This window comes from Danio aesculapii, chromosome 6 (assembly GCF_903798145.1).
Source record: "Danio aesculapii chromosome 6, fDanAes4.1, whole genome shotgun sequence".
NCBI classification, from domain to species: Eukaryota; Metazoa; Chordata; class Actinopteri; order Cypriniformes; family Danionidae; genus Danio; species Danio aesculapii.
The window spans coordinates 34,814,800-34,830,543 of NC_079440.1; the positions used below are offsets into that span (position 1 = coordinate 34,814,800).

The following is a 15,744-nucleotide window of genomic DNA, read 5'->3' on the forward strand; positions in this document are numbered from 1 at the left end:
CGCGACATTGCTCCGAGATCAGACGACTGATTTAGCCGGTGCAGCCTCTGTAGAGCGACTTCTGGAGCTGCGATGACGACACTGATATTACATGATTGGCTGGATTTACCACATGACAACAACCACGTGGGTTTCGGGTTTATTATTGGACAAATTCCGATTCACAAATTTCAAAACAATCAATTAACTTTTCATACCATCTCTATCTTGTACACATCATGCTTATTAAGAGACAACAAATATTTTACTGCAGCATCATCTTTTGTTAAATAATCTGGTTATAAAGGCTAGATTGTTTGCACAGGTTTATTTTCGACCTTTTTTATACAGACTATTTACAGCATTCAGCTTCATGAACAATTTAAATGATATATTTTAGTGAATAACCTAAATATGAACTCAAATAAGTCTTACAGACTTGAAATAAAATAATTATCATCACTGATCCTGACACCCTAAAGGTTTCTTAACAAATTAAGTTAACTATTTTATTAAAAAACTATAAAATGATTTATATGATTATACTTTTTTTTTCCTGTCAAGCCGTTATGCACAAGTTTTAAAAGTGACATTGATGTACTTTGCTCTTTCTGGGAAACTTCTACTTAAAGTGTAGCTTACTTGTTTTAGCAATGTCCTTTTGTTCAATCTTTTTGGATTAAAGTGCTTTTTTAAATGCTTTCATTATCCAAAATAATCTTAATCATTGTTTAAGACTTAATAAAACACCTTGTTTTGAGTTTTACACTAATATATTGGAAAGTTTTATATGTATATATGTAAATAAATGTATACCCCTTTTTAGCATATTCAAACAGGAAGTATTAGCCTAAATTAGCCTAAACTCCTAAAATTTTGTGCTTATTGCTTTGTATTTAATACGTCTATTCATTTTTGTTTATTTTACCCTCTCATTTCCCCTTATTTCTCTCATGCGTTTGTTTAATATTTAATTCATAATTCCCTTATTGTATAAAAATGAACTATAGTTTGTAGAGACTATTCTGTTTTATATGTACTGTAAAACTTTTTTGTTATAAATAAATAAATGATGATGATGATGCCATGTGATCGGTCATCATGACTGCAGCAACTTTGACCCCCGAAGTGTCCAGCTGTCCGGCTTGACGGCTCCGTTTTTAGCTCCGCCCCCACCTGCACTCGGCTAATCTCGTTGATCACCACCTGCAGCCATGGTTCAAGTCGAACGCACCTGATGTGACAGATGTAGTGATGAGTGTTTCTCAAAAATGTAGTTTCTCTGTCGCAGATTCATTGTTTGAACCATGTTAGTTACAACATAAATAGTCCATAATGACATTCTAAACGGGGTGGAGTAACTACTTCTTTAGAGAAAAATGCAATAATTATTTGGGCAAATTATATTGTTTTACACGCACATGCATCAAAAAAAATCCAATATTAGTTTTGGTAAAAACTTGCACTCGCTTTCCATATTAATTGAAATATATGTAAATGGCTCATATTGGACCTATATATATTTCCTTTACAAATATTATTTAGAATATTCCATATTCTATTCTAAAACATAAAACCACTTAGCTAGCACATATTTTAATCTAATATATAAATCATATAAATCGTTAATTGTTGTAATTTAAAGTAGGCTATTTATTAAGAAATTAAGAAAAATACTTAATAATTATAATAATATTTATTATTATTTTTTTTATCATTAAGTAGAATCTTGTTTATTTATTTATTTTTATTTTATTTTATTTATTGTAAAAGTCTGCTTTTACAGATTGACACATTCAAACCTCTGCAGAAGTGTTTTAACCAACAGGCCCATGTCATATGCAGTAGGCTACAGATACATTTCTTAATAAATAACCTACTATAAATTAAAAGCATTCACATATGCTATATATTTTTGTTTTCACAAGCTTTGGAGACATAATGTAAATTCTGCTTTTAAATAATAGGTCACCTATAGCTTTCGTCATGAGGCATGGCTGCTTTCAAAATGGCACAAATGTTTTCACAGTGCACTGTGAAGGGAGCGCAATCATCAATATGAAGTTCGCTAAAACTAAACTGTAAAAATACCATGAAAGCAAATTATTAAAATTATTTAAAAAAATGTAATCATTCCAAGTTCAAATGTTGGAAGGTTCGAAAGGAATAGGGCAATGGGGGGATAACTGGAAATAGAGCACAACCAGGAGTTATGCTTCCAACTACACCTCTAGAAGTGTAGTTGTAAACGTACATGTTTGCGATGCAGTTTGCGAATGTTCGTTGGAACGATGGATTTCAAATTATATTTGTAATGACGCAAATTGCGACCTTAGTTGACTAACGATGGTTTTTGGAAACACACCCCAGGACGATTTCCAAGTTTTGTTCATTTTGGTGTCATTTTTCACCAAGGCCTCACTACTTTCAAATTCTGACTTAAAAACAGTTAACAATGTCTTAAATAAACTTGTGTTTGCATCAAAATACTTATGTGTGTGTGCATCCTTAGGCCTAAAATCTCATGGTTATGCTGAGGATCACAAATAACAGGCATGTGGAATATTAACAGTCTTTCCCTGCTTGTCCAGCTGGCATGCCTGCGAATGCCCACAGATGTTGTTTTGTTGGCTGCTCAGCCGGTTTCTGCTGCCTTTGGCTCTGTTTGGTTCGATTTCTTTTCAAGGCTTCAGCACTCCTAATCAGCACTAGATGCTGAGCTTGTAGGGCTGCAGGTGGATTGTGTGTGTGTGTGTGTGTGTGTGTGCGTGTGCGCATCTGCGAGCATTCTGTTCCTACGCGGTTACAAAGACGGCAAATGAGATTGATTTCCTTCCCTCACTTCCGCTCCTTCCCTGCAATTTGATTAGCTATATTGAATTAAATCTGCTGTGAATAGCTAAATAAACAGCGACTTTCCATTATAGCTCAACATCGCTTGTTCCATTGGGTCATCTATGAGCAAAAGCACGATAAAGAGGTCAAGCAATTAAATTCATATTATGCATGGGGTATCCTGAAATAAATTTTTCAGGATGCAATGCAAACAGTTAATGTTTGGTTCACAACAAACAAGGCAAGGCGATCTTGAGGCAAACTAGACGCATGAATTTTCAAGATACTCACTCTAATATGACCACAGATAAGACTAAACAGATTCCAGCAAATGAGGCCAGCGGAAGATTGTATGAAAGTCATCTTATTAAAGTTATTTCTCTCTTGTGGCCCTGATTTGCCATCTTCTTTTTCCTTCTCTCTCTCATTTCATCCTAATTATTCACTCTATCTATGCCTTTTTTTTGGTATTTAATTAAATAGGCAGTGCTGTGTTGTTTGGTTCCATGTGGTTAATTGACAAGTGGCTAGGCCTCACTTTACTCAGCAATTACAAGCTGCATTCCAGCTCTGGCTAATTAAGACTCAACAACGGTGTATTTGAATGGCATTAAACATTTCTTAGGTTGGCGATGCCCTCATCCCCTGCCTCCCTGCCTTGTTCCTTTCTTTTCCAGGAGGACTTAAGAAGCTGTACATTTTCCATGCTTGCTGCAGTGTGTCGGATTCTGGGGATTCAGCTGTCAGTCAAGCTCAGATTAACACTATTACATGGGTTTGCCTTGAAACTAGGGGATAAATGCAGGCTGTTTATAAACCGAGGAGTTTAATTAAGATGCTTAATATTTTCTAAATTAACAATCTAGGAATGCTTTAGTGTTTTATAATTAAGACCTCTTATAGTTATGTTCCTATCTGACCTGTAAAACTCCATGTTGTGATGCAAATTCATCTGCCAAATTCCCCTGTAGACACTTGGAAAAAATGCAAATCAATTTGATGTCAATTGACTACCTTAATGTGAAAACAACATCAAATTGGCATCTAACATTGGTGTCAAAAATCCAAAATCTTTTCATTCAAACATGCTACTTCTTTGGCATATTGTTTTCTGCATACTTTATGGAAGGGAAGTAGGCATTATTAAGATATTGTGAGTTAATTGTTACTATCGACGGCTGTAACATTTTCTGTACATCATTTTGCAAACCACATCTTCAGGAGGTCACATTTGTGAGTCGTTTATCACTTATCTCTTAATTACGTAATTAAATTTAATATGTACAGTGTAGTACAGAGTAAACTACAGAGCCCCATTAGAGGGGTAAAATATTCTGCCGACAAATTCATTCAATTTTTGTTCTTCAGGCTGATTTATCAGGGATCACCACAGCTGAATGAACCGCCAAGTATTCCAGCATATGTTTTACGCAGTGGATGCCCGTCCAACCTCTCCATACATACACACACTGATACAGTACAGTAGACACTGCATCAAAATGACACAGTATCACTGTAGGCAAAACAGCTAATCGATTTGATGTCAATTGACTACATTGATGTAAAAACTACATCAAATTGACATCTAACATTGGTGTCAAAAATCCATTACAATAAATTACCATTTTTTTCCCACAATATCCTTAACAAACCTATGCAGCATCCAAATAAGAATGTAAAACTTAAATTGATTAAGATACAAATGGTATTTAATATTATTTGGCAATAGCTTTTTTGTTATAAGCTGTGTCAGAGAAACCGGCGGATCATTCTGCTGTAGCGACCCTTGATAAAAGGGATTGTGTAAACGGAAAGGGAGTGTGTGTTTGTTTTTTTTTTACTTTTTTGTCCTTTTATATCTATTAACTTTTATTCTATTGGTGTTTTTATTATTATTAACAGTGTGTGTTTACTTGAGGCCTAACATAAAACCTGTCCTGAAGTGAACTGCTGATTTAGACAGCTTTCTTATTCAAACTGATTTAACAGTGCATTTGCTCAAGGGACAGTTCCTCTGAATCAACCCTCGGGTTAAATGCCTTGCTCAAGGCCACAACAGTGATTGCTCATGGCTTGGTTTTTGTGGTGACCAAACTAGTGACTTTCTGATTATATCTCAAGAGCTTTGCCACAGCACTCTATTTTTCATTCATAGTGGTACTGATTTTAAAACATTATTTTCTAAAATAAAAGTGTTGCGAAAGTGTTTGTTGATTGATAGTGTGATCACCAAATGCTGTGTTGGCATTTTGTTTCATTTTTCTTCAGAATGCTTACTGCTTGATTTCTCAACCAAACCATGGCTCAGAGCCCATATCTAAAAAGCAGCTGAGACATATTATAACCCTTGCTTTTACTAAGTGAAGAAATTGTCATCGGAAGGTTGCTTTCTTATTGATGAATAGTGAACATTTTGATAATATCAGCATGTATTTCTTTTTTTTACACTAATCTGTCCAGATCTAGACATCCAGCAGCCAGTCAGTGTTCCAGGATTCATGAAACATTGATTGATCCTTTGAAGAATATCCTTTTCCAAACTGTCTAAATTCCCAGCATCTGGCTCAGACTGCAACACTGAACTCAAAGCCAGATGACACATCTTTGAGTAATCTTTATCCCATAAGTTCAGTATAGTTAAGATCTGCAAACATACCCCCAGGGAGTTGTCCATGGTTCTTTTAAAGCTAAATGTTGAAAAGGATACATTTCTCCAGAAGAAGGTTCACATTTCATGTATCTTGCACTCTAATAATGCTGGGTTATTTCAACACATCTTTGGAAAAATATGAACAGAATCAAATGCTGGGTTAATTTATTGATTAAAAATTCATAGCCCTATAATCTATAATTTGTAGATTTTTTCCCCAAATTTTGCTTTTAACAACCCAGCATTTTGACCCATGTAATTTAGTCTCTGTGTAAAGTGACAACATGTCCATTCTAAATTAAATATATTCATTCATAAATAGCAGATTATATATAGTCATTAAGTAATTGTTGAAAAGCTCAAAGGCCAACCTTCACTCTATAAAAATTCTGGGTTGTTTTACCCCAATCTCCTGACGTAAGGTCCAATAAGAAAAAAAGAGAACTAAATAAAACAATCATTGGGTTAATTTTTTAAAATTACATTTAAATTTTTTTTTTTTTCAACCCAACTTGATCACATTTGACCAACATTAGGTTAAAACAACCCAGAATTTTTAGAAGGTACATATGGTGTCTTTGTCAAAATAAGAAAAACGGTATTGTCTATAATTACTACAGAAATGTGTTTGTTCCCTTACTGAATCAACAGCATCCATTCATTTTCTCATATAAACCAGTGAGATTGTTTTCAACAGTTTGTGTGTGTGTCTGTGTGTGCAAGTGTCTACCTTGTATTCCTCATGTTGTGGGGACCAAATCTCCCCATGAGTATAATTTCCATATTTTGTGAGGGTTAGATGTAGGGGTAAGATTGGGGTAGAGGGATAAAGTAAAAAGTTTGTTTATTGTGTCTATGGGAAGTCCCCATAAAGATAGCTGTCCAAGTGTGTGTGTATGTGTGTGAGTGCAATATGTTCTTTACTACGATTTACTTAGTTACATGTAGAGTGGCTTCAAGATAGGACAGTGAAAAGTAGATCTCTAGACCTGAAGCCTCAGGGTGTATTCAGTTTGTATTAGCATGATGTATTTTGATCAGCAGCCTTACGTAAGCCCCTGAAGAATCTTAAATCTAAAATGGCAAAAATGTTTTCCATTGCCTAAATCAACCCCACATAAACTGTGAGCCATCTGGAGTAAATTAAACAGAATGAACTACAATGTCTGTGTGGTTAACTTTAAATAGTGGCGTGGGATTTTGCAATGCCACAAACAAATAATGTAAAATCATGTTGTACCGGAAGTACGGATACTAATTTGTACAGTTATTGGCAAATGAATGTGTCCTACAATATATGCATAACAATTATTGTTTTCACTAATCTTTTAAATGATTAATAATACAGTGTAATAATTGGAGATCTTTATATTCTGTTTTGATTTGTTTCAGTTTTCCAGTGTTTACATCAGATCCCACTCATGATACTGCAAAAACAGAAATAATGGACAAGAAAAGTGGTAAGAATGCCAGATTTATTGTTGTCATTTCCAGTAAATACAATATTCTGTTTTTGATAGTTCACATCCAAATAATTCCTTGCATGCTAATTACAGCATCAATTGTTTTCTTGTTTTGACTGCTTGAATTACAAAATTTAACAAAACAAGATGTTTAAAAATGTACCTTGCATTTCAGCAAATGGCTTTGCTACCAAAGCCTCTGAGACTGGAGTACAGCGAAAACAGCTGCCATATTCTGTAGAGACTCCCTATGGGTTTCACTTGGATCTGGACTTCCTGAAGTACGTAGATGACATAGAGAAAGGGAACACAATCAAGAGGGTGCACATTCAACGTAAAAACAGGGGTCCAAAGTACAGCACACTGCCTCGCAACTTCAGCCTTCCTGGGCATGGTGCTCGACCTCTAGCCAAAGATACGTGGGCCAATACCTCCACTTTAGGGTCCAAACCCAAGTCACGTGTCACTGAAGTCCAACAACTTTTTGAGTTCAGAGCCAGTGATACCACAGGTGGTAGCAGTAGCATCAGTGGAAGTTCTGCCGCCAGCCAGTCAAAGATATCTGGGAGTAGCTACCTCCCCTCGCCAAAGGTTGCAGAAGAGTCTCTAGTACAGACCTCATCTCAGAATGAACAATCCATAGGCCTCAGTGTTAGGCCTCACCTGTTAAGAGCCTCCAGTATGCCTGTTAATGTCCCACGCAGAAAAGGATCAGATTCAACTGATGAGCAGAGTTCCCAGTCACAGAATGGTTCAACTGAGAAGCTTTTTCGACCGGCCGATGGAGGTGACAGGAGAGGCAGCATTCCCCAGGACAGGGCCAGCTTGCATCAACAGATCACAGCTGCACTTAGAAGGGTGCGTGAGTTAGAAGAGCAAGTCCGGACCATCCCAGAGTTGAAGGCTCAAATATGTTCACTTAGAACAGAAAGGGAAGGACTCTTTCAAAAAATTCTGCAACACCAGTCTGAACAAAAGAGACCTTTGCAGCTGAAAGAGATCGAGGTTTCTCAAACTGACTTGCAAGTGAGTGCTTTACCTTCAGTTACAAGTGGGAAGGAAGATGCACATTCTCTTTCCAAAGACAAGGTTGCTGATCATGAAATCATTCATGAAGTGCCCTCTAACAAATCCATAGAACAGCCATCAGAGGAACCACATTTTGTGATGCAGGATAATGTACAACCATATTCTGAAATAAACAAACCTGTAACTGATACAGAGTCAGAAAAGGAACAAGTGCCAGCTCCTGTTTCTGTCCCAGTGATACTCATAGACAAAGCAGAAACTCCAACTGATCCTGATGAAGAAGAGGAATTTTTGCAGGAACCTACACTTCAAGAAGAAGCTTCAAAGAGTCACTCAGAGCAAGTAAAGGAGCAGGAGAGATCAGAGATTTTGCTTGAAGAAAACCAACCAACACTGTCACAAGGATTTTCCGCTTCAGAATCTGAATGTACATCAACTCAAGAAGTTACCATGACTGTTCAAAGACCAAGTGTAATTATAATTGAGGAAAGTACAATAGCCCAACATGCCCAACAGAAACTTGTCTCTAACCTGGAGCTGGAGGCAAAAATGAAAACTTTGGAAGAAAGTTTATGCAAGGCTAGCTGTGAACTGGAGAAGACAAATGTCTTATTAAGAGAAGAAATGGATAAAAACAGACAAAAGGATGAGAAAATACAGGAACTAACTGACCAAGTAAAAGAGCAGATTCTTCAAGGTCCTATTGAGACAGAGCCGCAACCTGAACCAGTTGTCAAATGTGATGCATCGGTCAGTACAGATAGCAAAACTGTCCTGGAGAAAGGAGTCTCAACAGAACCTCAACCAATTGAGGAACCCAAAGTAACTGAATCTAAATGCTCGAGCACTCAAACAAATATAGTTGAAGCTCGAGACATTGAAGTGCTTGCACAAGTCACTACAGCAGAGAAAATTGTAGGGATAGAGGTAGTCATGTGTGACCAGTCAATAGAGACAGATGTCCTGGACAATCTAGAAGGCAACAGTAGTCAGGAAGTCTTGGAAATGCTAGAAAACACAGACTCTATAAAAGACAAAGAACAAGACGGTGATATCAAAGATAGTGAATTAAGGCAGATTACAGATACCAAAGTCAGTGAAAATGTTGCAGAGAGCGACACTGAAGAATATGTCATGATAGAAAGTGCCATGGTTGAGACTTTGGCTAGTGAAAATGAAGTTCCTGAACAGACAGTCCAAAAGACAGAATCTGCAGAGAGTCTGGGCGTTGGAAGCACAGTAACCGAGAAAGAAAGAGAAGGAAGTTCAGGTTTGCAAACACAGCAGGAACCAAAAGAAACACAAGAACAGGATCCCCACCCTCAATCTCAAAGGGCATCTGAAGCCACAGCTTCTCCTGCTGCTATCGGACAAGTTGTTAATCGTATACAGGGACTTCTTAATGAGCAGTGGGCCAGCCTGGGAAGTGGGAGCCAAGACGCAAAAGGAGAGAGCTCCCAGAAACCTCATTCTTCCAAAATAAGCTCCATTCAAAGCCACCTGAGAGGGTCCCTCAGTGCCCTGTCTGCCTTTTACTCACCTGTTCAGAAAGGAGGGGCTGCACGACAATCAGGTAGGATGAGGTCTCATTGTATATTATATTAGCAAACTCAAAAAATAGATAGTAATGACTAATATGAAAGTTCCCAGCAAGCATTTTTTGTTTTTAAAAGATGTCTAATAGATGTCTAATAGACGTCTAAACAAAGTCGTCTTGGCTAAACTTGGGCTGTCAGTGAAAATCTAATAGACACCTAAGAATAAGCCAAAACTACACTAGTCATCAAATAAACAGAAATGGATGACTACACATATAAAGTCTGTCTAATGTGTCTATTTGACAACTAGTCTAGTTTTGGGCTATTCTTAGATGTCTATTAGATTTTCACTGACAGCTCAAGTTTAGCCTTGTTTTAGCCAAGCTGTCTACATTTAGATGTCTATTAGTTTGCTGGGTCTGTTTGAATATGTTTGTGAAATATGTGTAATTTTTTTGTATCAGCCCTGTTAGGCTTCATATGCTGCTGCTTGGAAGCAAGGTTATTGAGCTGTCAATTTAATACAAGATTGAGGAAAAAAATATTACTCTACAAGCCTCGAAGAAGTCCTAATAATTTTTTTGTTCATATTTTAGATGTTGTCCGTACATTAATATTATTCACTTCCTGGCCAGCTGTTTGGATTTAAATAAGCAAACAATAATAGTCTGTAAAAAGACCTTTACAGCAGTGATAAAGATATTTCTGGTTTGTATGATTGGCAACAGTTCTTTTAACTGATACAGTGAGTTTTTAACAACATTCACAAAGCTCAAATGAGAAAGAAAGGATAAGTTAAAAGAAGGATTCATTTTCACTCGTGAATTAGTCACAAGTTGACCTTAATCTTTTTAAATATATTTGGGATGTGTTGGAGTAGACTTCACACAGTAGTTTACATCAGGGTCAGAGTCAGTATCAGGGTCTTCCATTGGCAGTACAAGATCTCATCCAAAAGTAATGAAACACTAGATTGAGAAAAGCTTTGTTACACTGCATAAGGTTGTTGAAACGATAGCCTGAAGAAAGCACACTTTAATCAATGCTAATGGCATTAGGGTGTGGGTTATTGATTGGTTTTATTTACTTTTTGGCCAGGGAGTGTATTTTCACAGTGTTCAAATACACAAAAATGTACATGCTACACTTTTAAATAAAGCGACTTACAATTAAAAATAAAAGAAGCACTTCAAATCATCAGAATGTAGTATTATATACATTTTATGACAATATTTAAGTTTAGTTAGTTTAGTTTTTTTTATAAGTTAGTAAGTTTAAAAGTTCATGCATAAAGAAAGGAGTGTATTCTGCAGGTGGTTTGCCAAGCCCACTCACCTGCCAGGAGCACACTGAGAATTGCACACTGTTTTCCCAAAAGTATGGGAAGGAGTCTAGTGCATATAGAGAGGCAAAGAGTGTAACCTACAGGCGGTTTATCAAGCCCACTCACATGAAGGAAGCACACTAAGAATTGCACAAGGTTTTCCAGTAACATGGAATGTTGATAAGAATGTGAGAAGAGAGTGTGTTCTACAGGTGGTTTGCTTGTCAAGCCCACTCACATAATTCTACAATGTTTCCGTATTTAGATGACAGTGAGTACGTCTACATGGACACCAGTAATCTGATTTTAATATGATTAAGGCAGTACTCTGATGAAGAGTCGACCATGTAAACGAGGATTTTTGATTAACTTAATCTGATTAAGGTCATAATGGAACTAAACAGAAATGGAATTAAGACATGTGGAGTATGCCGATTTTAATTTATTTTAATCAAGCTATTACCATCATGTAGGACTTTTCACCGCGTTTTGCGACAGGATATTCCATACACACATGGCTACGCACCTACCGAGTCAGTGAAGGACCACAGACACCTGCATCGCAAAATGCGAAGGCTTTTTTTCCTTTCCATTCGGCGTGTGGTATCAAATTCTATTAAAACAACACTCTTCCACCAGTCCGTGCATCCATTACCTCAGTTTGTCACGCTGGGTCAGTCTTGAATGATTGAACATTTTTTATGTGACTCGAGAACAATGAGTCCTCTCAGAGAGTGATTCGTTTATTTGCGCATGCGCACATTTGTGCAGGTGGAGTAGAAGATTAGTTAATTTTTAGAGTCTTCTATCGGGTTTGAGTCGTTTGTTCTTCACATGAGAGACGGAAGCCAGTCATATGCATTTAGAGCTGGAAAAAGATTTGACTCGACTCCTCGGTTTTGAGTCATCTCTTTACATACTGTCACATGATGAACGAACAACTCAAAAACTCGAAGACATGAAAAGTGAACTAATCATGGGTGTTTCAAGCTCAGACTGTAAGCATTAGTTAAGCTTTTTATTTCATTTTTAATATTTATTTTACTTTTGTTTATTTATTTTTTTCATTCATTCATTCATTTTCTTTTCGGCTTAGTCCCTTTATTAATCCGGGGTCGCCGCAGCGGAATGAACCGCCTATTTATTTTTTTATTGGTTTCAAAAACAGTTAACAACAGATTGCAGAAACTTAGAACATTAGAAAAAACAGAGATGGTTGTTACAATCTGCATAGGCCTAATTTTAAAGAAGAGAGAAAGAAGAGACAAAAATTAAATCATATGAATTAAATAAAGTAAATAAAAAAAAAGACCGGAGGGGAAATTATACAAGGTTATATTATTATTTTATATAATATATATAAATATATAATTATATAAGCCATTTTTATTTTTTTTATTAATTAATTAATTTATTATTAGTTAAGCTTTTATGGGACTGGTGAATGAACGACTCTAATTTGAAGACATCCCAAAAGAGATAATCAGAGCTCATCATAGATAAAACATTGGGTAAACAATGAAGGATTATTTTCTATTTCTTAGTAGCATCGCATTGTACAGTAGTGTTCTAGTTATGACTTGTATGTAGTGTGATCAACGTTTGGGCTAGTTGTAGATGTGTTTTTACAAGCATCTTGTAACATTTCAATGTTATTTTGGCAAATTGAACGAAATAATTTTTACTTCCTATTACTGGGGGGCATGAATGAAATGTTCCTGAATGAAAGTGAAACTGTGAAACTGCAGTTAAAGCCAAAAAAAAAAATGAAATGACATGAAACTCCGGAGGAAACGTGAACAGCAATGACGTTAATCGAATTATTTTCTATAACATGTAAAACGGGATCATGGAAGAAACTTACAAAAAGTAAGTCATATAAACACCTTAATGAAATTATTGTATAAATCAGATTAAGGCAAACAATTCGATACTGATGTCCATGTAAACGTAGTTACTATCTCTATAATCAGACTTGATATACAAATATCTACACATACTGATGTGATCAGGCTAGCTATTCTAAATGAGCAGAACACCTAGTTTTTTCTATCCTTCACAAAACGTGGCCACCCACTTAAAAGCAATGCATGGCACAGACCGCACTGACTTTTAAATGAAGGATTTAAGAGTCAGAGATGACAGTCTACTGATCTAAAACAAAGCTAAAAGTCAGCTTCAAATAATAAATTCAAATATGCATATTTTGCCTGATTATATATGCACGTGTGGCACAGAAACCAGTCTGTTGCAATCACCCCAGTGGCATTACGCTTTTAAACTGAAGTTGCTTTCTGAATGCCAAGATCATTTAGGAGATTGTGTTGACAGTTTAAAAGCATCTGGCCCATATTACACTGCTTGCAAAATGGTGCGGTCTCATGAATTCTGGCATCTATTGTTATTTGTGCAACCACAGTTAATTATGCTCGTTTGATCTAATTATGTTATTCTACAATTCCACTGAATATTATCATATTACGGAGCAACTCAAATCATAATTCCCTGACTAGTTTGGGACTCTTTGGAGATATTTTGGAGGTTTTTTTTTCAGTATGTTCTGAGGAATGAAAACAGTCTTGTGGCATTTTTTTGAGCTTTTCGAACTATTTGATGTTTTTGTAATTGCGTTCACTTGTTCCTTATGTTCTTTACGAAAACAATTACAGACAATCACTATGGAGCAAATATTTATACATGTTTTGTGTTATCTTCCTTTTGTGTTAAGGTTTTTTTTAAATCTAAATATGATTTTTTTTGTGACAAATAAGAAAGACAGTCTCTTGTTAGAGCATTCATTTTATAGCATCAGTTCCTCTGTGACTGTAACAGTTGTTTTCACAGTTCAGTGTGCTGCATTATGAATGAGTACAACTAACTCATCTGCTCTATGGAACACAGCAAGTGAATGTTTCGCATTACTTCTGGTACAGGAATCTCAAAAATAATCTCCTAGACTGTGCTTTATTCTAAGGTTGGAAAAATGGACTGTATTCTAATGTGTTGGATTAAGTTCGTGCAAAGGTAGATGAACAGGTGCAGGCCTGGCTTATATTTTCACGTATCTAACCATCTCTCCTTTATCAGGCCTCAAATCCATCATGAAGAAGAATGACTGTCCTGACAAGCAGGGCAATGGGGGAGCGAAGAAGAACTTGAAGTTTGTTGGCGTAAATGGAGGGTATGTGCATTTTATACATTTTTGGCATATTTTTCTGCATGTGAAACCTTCAGTTCTGCTTGCCCCTCTCCAAATGGGATTTGAACACTACTTTCCAGTTTGTGAGATGAGTGCACAAGAACAAAAATGCTAAAGACTGCAGCGCTAGTCACAAGTGCCCATTTTGAGGCTAGATGAGATGACACTGACTCCAATAATTCAAACTCACTCCCGTTTTGGTCAAGGCACCAGTTTAAACTCCAAGGCAGTCTAATACTGATTCTTGAGGGTCAGTGCACAGTGGAGATTAGCTAGTCAGCTCAGTGACATTTGTTGTTAAGGCCATGTCCACATGTACATGGGTATTTTTATAAACAGTTTTCCCCACCATTAAGACTAAAAAACTCTGTCCACGTAACTATGCAAAAACGCACTGTGATGCATGTTTAGGGCACGCTGAACCAACAGAAGGCGACAAAAGCCTTTTATGCTGGGTTCACATCAAACGTGGAATTAAGAATTTACGTAAGTGCATTGCATACAAGTCAATGCAAACATGGGAACATGAGATTACTCCCCTTATCCTTGCTCACCCCCCTAAAACCACCCCTTCCCCCATCCACGGTGTGGAATACGCGGGGCATTTCCCGTGAATGTGCAGCATTTGCCTCAAGCACGTTTTTCACATTTGGGGCTCTATTTTAATGATCTAGGTGCATAGTCTAAAGTGCATGGTGCAAAAAGCATTAAGACTGTGTGCGAATCCATTTTTTGCTATTTTAAGGACAGATAAATATGGTTTGAGCCAGACAGAGCATAACGTGCATTAAACCAATCAGAGTATTATCTCATTCCCTTTAGGAAACAGATGTGTGGCTTCATGGTGCTTTTGCTATTTAGATGACAAACTTTGTAAGTGGAAAAACTGAACGCTTTGACTAGGGAGAAAACAGTTCAACCATCTGCGGCACGAGGATAAAGAACGAGCCTCCTCCATTCGGCCTCTTTACTTTTTCTTTACTTTACTTTTACTTTACTCCTTTACTTTTGTTGATAAATTGACATAAATAAACTACAAAATGACTCGAGATGAGGCATGGTGTGGTTTTTATAAATATTTATTTAGAAAATAATTACTTTTGTAACATTTAAATTAATAAAACATTTTTATAACGCGCTCTGTGCTGGACTTTAGACCAGCATTTAGTTAATCAATGGTCAATAGTTTCAGTTCAATAGTTTCAAAGTGGTGCAAAAGGATTTGCTGTTTAAACAACGTGGCGCAAAATGTAAAAATTACTGTTGCACTGGTCTGAAATAGCAACAAATCGCGCCAAACACATCTTGTGTCTTATTGGCCCAAGTGCATAATAGGGCCCAATGTGATCCATGTTGTTTTGGACAATCAGAACGGAGAAAACAGCGCACATTAAGATGTCGTAAGGCAAAAACTCCAGTTATAGCAGCCACATGATCATACTGTACCCAGAGTTTTGAAAAAATCTTCCCCCTGATTGGAGTTTTTAGAAAGTTTCGGTTTCAGTCACATGATACTGTGTTTTTGTGTGGGCAAACTTTGTAGAAAGCCAAACCTTGTAGAAAAAAACTGCAGTTTTGAAAATAGCTGTGCTGGTGTGTACATGGCCCAAGTGTCTAGTGATTCAAAAATCTGATCGCTTGGCAGGTGTATTTTATTAGGGGCTGGAGATCTGCTGGACAGTAGCCTTCCAGGAACAGGTTTAAACATCCCTGCTCTTTAGCTCAAT

At 36.7% G+C, this 15,744-nt stretch overlaps 1 protein-coding gene across 3 annotated transcripts in view; it reads left to right on the forward strand.

The window, feature by feature from the left end:
• Positions 1-15,744, forward strand: part of kank4 (KN motif and ankyrin repeat domains 4) — a 97,914-nt gene that overhangs the window by 63,751 nt on the left and 18,419 nt on the right. For all 3 annotated transcript variants that reach the window (XM_056460069.1, XM_056460067.1, XM_056460070.1), the window contains 3 exons: positions 6,857-6,924; positions 7,103-9,529; positions 13,906-13,999. In XM_056460069.1, the coding sequence (XP_056316044.1) occupies positions 6,909-6,924; positions 7,103-9,529; positions 13,906-13,999 (2,537 nt within the window). In that variant the 5' untranslated portion in view covers positions 6,857-6,908. The remainder of the gene's footprint in view (positions 1-6,856; positions 6,925-7,102; positions 9,530-13,905; positions 14,000-15,744) is intronic.